At 45.2% G+C, this 5,357-nt stretch overlaps 1 protein-coding gene across 1 annotated transcript; it reads right to left on the reverse strand.

The window, feature by feature from the left end:
* Positions 1-2,088: 2,088 nt before the first annotated feature.
* Positions 2,089-4,947, reverse strand: LOC306738617 (diencephalon/mesencephalon homeobox protein 1-A-like; the record flags this gene model as incomplete). Its single annotated transcript, XM_079220494.1, has 4 exons — positions 2,089-2,507; positions 3,181-3,664; positions 4,437-4,615; positions 4,794-4,947. 4 exons carry the CDS (start codon positions 4,945-4,947, stop codon positions 2,089-2,091), a joined length of 1,236 nt encoding a protein of 411 aa, XP_079076620.1.
* Positions 4,948-5,357: the final 410 nt, after the last annotated feature.

The following is a 5,357-nucleotide window of genomic DNA, read 5'->3' on the forward strand; positions in this document are numbered from 1 at the left end:
GAGAGAGAGAGAGAGAGGGAGGGAGAGAGAGAGAGAGAGAGAGAAGGGTGGGTGGGTGGTGGATTGGAGACTCTTTAGAGCCTGACACTGTGCTTCAGTCATTTCATTTAGGATTAGTTATCCTGCACTGAGTGAACAAGTGGCAGCTTCTCCCCTATGTGGTGTGTAAACCTCAGCATCCAGCATGGTAGACCTCCTGTGTCTACATTATTTACGGTTCATCAAGGTGTCTTCAGTGGAACATGTTAACCAAACTTAATTTTTTTACTATAAAGGGTTGAAGGTAATATGTGTGTGGAAATCTAAACTGTTCATAAAGGTTTAGTTTCCTGTCGGTCCCTCTCGGCGCTGTCAGCCATCCAGGAAGAGGAGCTGGATTCTGCACCTCAACTAATCCCTCTCTTGTTGCAAACTTCCTGTCACTGGAGAAACTTTTAGAACATGTTTTTCAATGTTTTTTTTTTTTTTTAGAGCTTTCCGTGAGTGCATGTTTTTGTGCCTGTTCACATGTTTGGATGTCCTGCGATGTGATTATTCCTGAGATGATCTTGCCTGGTGTTCTTCTGACTCACCTGTTAGCTGACAATGTTCCAAAGATTCAGATATACACACAAATGTCTGTTAATAATAAACTTATAATGAGAAAATGTGTTTTTTAATTCAACCTAAATATCCAAACGTAGGACTTTCATGCAAGAACGGTTGCTATATATATTTTTAATAACAGACATTTTCTTTTCCTCTGTGTGAATTTCTTGAGTCATTGTTTTAGAATACAGATTTGGAAAATGTCCAAACGACGCAATGCGATTCAGTATAAGCAAATATTTTAATCATATATTTCCAACCGATGAAATTGAGAAAATGAGTCATTCTTATGTGTGATTTATTCCCTTGCATTAAACAGATAAATTACTTACATTTTAAACAATTGAGAAATACATGTCTTAAATCTACAGTGATATAATACATAGAGAATGGGCCTGTGCATCTTTCTGCTGAAACCAGTGGCCCAGAAAAAGTGGTCGAGTTCATTCTGGCACCCGAGTTAACAAAAGAATATGTCGGCCGGGTTCATATTTATTTGTCGCTGTGCCTCTTCTGCAGATCCTCCCTTGCGTCATTGCTGCTCTAGGTCCTTTGTTTAAAGCCACAATTGCAAAATACACCAAACGTTTCCTCTGGCCTCCTTCACACAAAAGAAGACATGGAGTTACTCTTTAGCCAGGCAGATGCAGGCGAACACTGAAGGATATTTACACCGCTCAATGGATTCTGCTGAGTGCTGTAACTTTAAACAAGGAGAGTCATGTGTCATCTACACAGAAATACAGTCGGTGGGGGATTATATTGATCTGAGCTTTACTTCTGGTCAGATGCGACTTCATTCTGTGCTTCGCGGCCGTAAGCCATGCTTCAGAGGGGTGCACGCATGCATAGTTCACATTCAGAGGGTTGAATTATAGAACATTTTAATATCTTATATCTGTCGTGGAGTCAGCTCTGTGGTTCAAAACTTTCTTCCCGGACTTCACAGAGGAGGCTGGAATCACTGAGCAGCTAGCAGAGTTAGCTTGTGTTGGTGAACCGGAGGAATCGAATACAAGCGAAGATCCACAGGCAAAAAGTACTGTTCAGTCACAACTGCAGTCCAGTTATTTATTTTTTCATTAAGTTCATTGAGTTCAGAGCTCTTCTTCATGTTGTGCTCCCAGCAGTGAGCTGCATGCCCACATGGTGAGGTGAAGGGGCAAACTGAAATATTCTTCAATTGTTTGTCACACTGCTCTGCTTTTTGACATTAGGTTTTTTTGAAATCTAGAAAACTGCCAGAAGAACAAGCAGAAATTTGGAAAGATTTTCAACAGAGGACTTGAGAATGATTGTAATGTTAGCCAATTGGGTAGCAGCCAGTAGCTAAATGAGTTTTTGGAGATGAGTCTGCGCTTTGGACGGATACACACAGTTGACAGTGATGAGGGGTCAAGAGGAAAGTGAAGAGGAGGCCCAGAGTCACCTCCACTGGACATGGCCCATAACTCATAGGTACGGCCCTGACTGGAGGGCGAACACTTTGGCCGAGCAGCTTCAGTTGGGCATCGTGTCCAATCCCAGTGAGGCTGCGTGCTGCTTGGCCCTCAGACGCAGGTTCTCTATGCTGGTGGTCTTGCTGTTGAGGCTTCCGGAGAGGCTGCCCGGTGGCGCCTGCATCAGCGGGCTGTTCCATACCTGCTGGGCCTGCGACAGGCTCTGGTAGTAGGACTGGCAGGGCATTGAGCTCAGCGGGGACGGCATGTTGACGTTCATGCCCAGGTAGGGCAGAGAGGGCGGCGTGCTCATTTCAAAGGACGGGTAGTGCACCATGTTGCTGGTGGCCGCCATGTGCTGGCGAAACTGCTCCTGCAGCCGGAAGAGGCTGAGAGGAGATGAGGCGTAGGAGTTGCCCGGCGCCAAACCGCCGGTCACGCTGCTGGAGGACGCCATTGAGGGGGAGCTCAGGGGGGAGTCTGAGAGACAGGAAGAGAGGAGGATGTCAATATGTTTCATCACATGCTGACATGTCCTGTTTTTGTGTGCTTTACATACCAATTCAGTAAAACCATCTTCATAATCAAAACCAATCCCAGGCAGACTGAGCGATTGTTATATAAAACTGTAAATCATAGCTTGTTTTATGAAGAAAAAAAGCCCCAAACTGCTGTATTTGAATGTATTGAACACCATAAGTAATATACAAGTGAAATATATGGTTTGGTACAGGAGAAAATTCAAATGCCACAGATTTTGTGACAGATCTCGGCTGAATGATGCAGAGAGAATGTTCACATTGTGCTATGATTTGGTTTAGAGTTGGACCTTACAGCTGCATCATTTCAAAGAAATAATCATCCTGAAAGTGGACCTGAAACCTTTTCATTGTTGCTGTGTCATCTTCATTTACTCCTAACCAGTAACATATAGACTGATATTTACACATCTGAACAAAATCTCACATGTATTATAACACCAAAATTATTAAAATAACCCTAGTGGTTGCATATTTACACCTTTTTTAGTTTGGGTATGCAATTTTCGAGCAGAGGCCTAAAAATAGATGGGTTTTCAAAGTGTTAAATATGGCATATAATTAGAATATAAAAGAAAAAAGCAGGTGCATTCATGAGTCAGCGGTCTTTTTACCTGCTGTGGGGCTCAGCTGTCTGCAGGGCGGGGAGCTGCTCCCCGGCTGCGCTCCCCTCTCCCTGTGCGTCTCCTCCCTCATCTTCATCCCGGCCTCCCCTCTCATTTCGTCCTCCTCTCTGTCAGCGTTATCCTCTGCTGCTGACTCGCTGTCCGACGGCTCGGGGGAGGTGACGTTGACTTCCACGCTCATCTCTCCAGGCTGGGGCCGAGCGGCCGCCTGCCTCTCCGTCTCTGAGTGACAGGATGAGGAGGAGGCGGGAGGGGGAGGAGTGCGGGCCTCGGGTACCAGGGAGGCGGTGGTGGTTGTGGTGGTGGTGGCGGCGGTGGTGGTGTTGGTGGCGGCGGCGGCGTTGGGGTCGGTCTTGGAGTCCTCTGTGGAGCCCTCTGCAGCTCCGGACGCCTCCTTCTGTTTCTGGAGCTGCTCCTTCTGCAGGCTGCGCTGCTTCTTACGGAACTTGGCCCGACGGTTCTTGAACCAGACCTGCAGGATACAGATGCACAGACAGATCAGGGCTTGAGTCAAAGGCCTTTAAACCCTTTAAAAACAGTGTGCGAAAATCCCCCTGCATGCGCCTATTATCAGACAAAAAACATCAACACAAAAAAAAAAACACATCCAGAACCACATCGTTGTTTAACTTCATTTAAATTGCTACAATACCACAACCCTTGTGAGAAGATACATCTGGTGTAAAACATAATTAAGGTAACCATTAAGTTTAATTACTTATGTAAACTCCATTTTTGAACCGAACGACACAGTTTTTTGACTGAAACTCCTTGGAACACCCAAATGCTGTGTTCTATTATGATTTGTGATTCTGATTCTTTAGGTCCTACTCTTTCCAAAAAGGTGTCTTATTATTATGTAGGCTGTTGTTAGGGCACCATAATACAGTTTGTAAAACTCGGTGACCGCTCGAGGAGGCATTTTTGGGAAATCTTGCTCATATTGTGCTGGATGTTCATAGTTATGATCAAAATATCTTTTAAAAGTGATTTTTTTTTTTTTTGCAGATATACATTTTTTTCCCAAGACTTTGCTGAACAAATACATACAAGTATTGGAATTCATTTGGGGGTTCCTACGACGACTCAAACACAGGGAAAAAGTCTAGAGCCAAAATTGGTTCCATGGTGTTTAAAGGTCACCACAACCTCGCCTGTCCGTTATCACTTTTAATGATGCAAGGTGACCTTTAAGTCGTCAAGCTGAGCATCTCAGAGAGCAACGGGCTCTGAAAGGTTCTCACCTGGACGCGGGCCTCGGGCAGGTTGGTGCACATGGCCAGACGCTCTCGCATCACCACATCGGGGTAGTGGGTCTTCTGGAAGGTTTTCTCCAGGGCCTCCAGCTGCTGGGCGGTGAAGGCTGTCCGACTGCGCCGCTGCTTTCGGTGCTGGGAGCCATACCGGGCCTCAAGGATAATGTCTTGAAATGTGCAGCCGTTGAGAAACAAGAAACATGACCAGTTTAATTGAGGAACAGGTGAAAAGGTCGTTTGAGCACCCAGAGGGGATCAACACTTTACAATTTGTGTTCAAAATAGATGGGGATCTTGAATGTCATTCGATGAAATTGAGCAACAAAATGAGCAACTGATTCTTACCAGCCAGTCTCTCTGCGAGAGTGAGGGCGTGCACTGAGGGCCTGTAGTCAGGCGCGTGCTGGGCCTGTTGCGCCGCCTGCTGGTGGAGGTTGTACATGGCGCTCAGGGAATTCATCGCGTGGAGCGAGTAGCCGTTCACCCCGTAGTGCTGCATGGCTGGCGAGCTGTCTGCAGGGAGGAAGGACGGCTGTGAGTAACGGGCCTCTTTAAACAGGCCAGTCTGCTCATGGGTGTTTTTAACAAGCGAACACGTTGTATTATGACGTATGTTAGAATGGCAGAAATGCAGAAATGGCAACAGGTAAAATACAAGAGTTAAAGAAAAAATATTCCATCATTGTATCAAAGAATAAGTGAGCAGATAAATACGAGGGACTTCTAATGATTTCAAAGAGATGAAGAATTTAGCTGAGAGCGTTCGTGTGTGTTGTTAGATCCAGTTACATCATTGTTAAGCAAAAAGACACGGAACATTCTTGGAAAGTTTTTTTTGGGAAACTTAAGCGGCATTTAAAGCCTTCGGGAAAAAAAATATGATATATTGGTTTGAAACGTTTTACAAAA

This window comes from Taurulus bubalis, assembly GCF_910589615.1.
Source record: "Taurulus bubalis genome assembly, chromosome: 7".
In the NCBI taxonomy this organism is placed as follows: Eukaryota; Metazoa; Chordata; class Actinopteri; order Perciformes; family Cottidae; genus Taurulus; species Taurulus bubalis.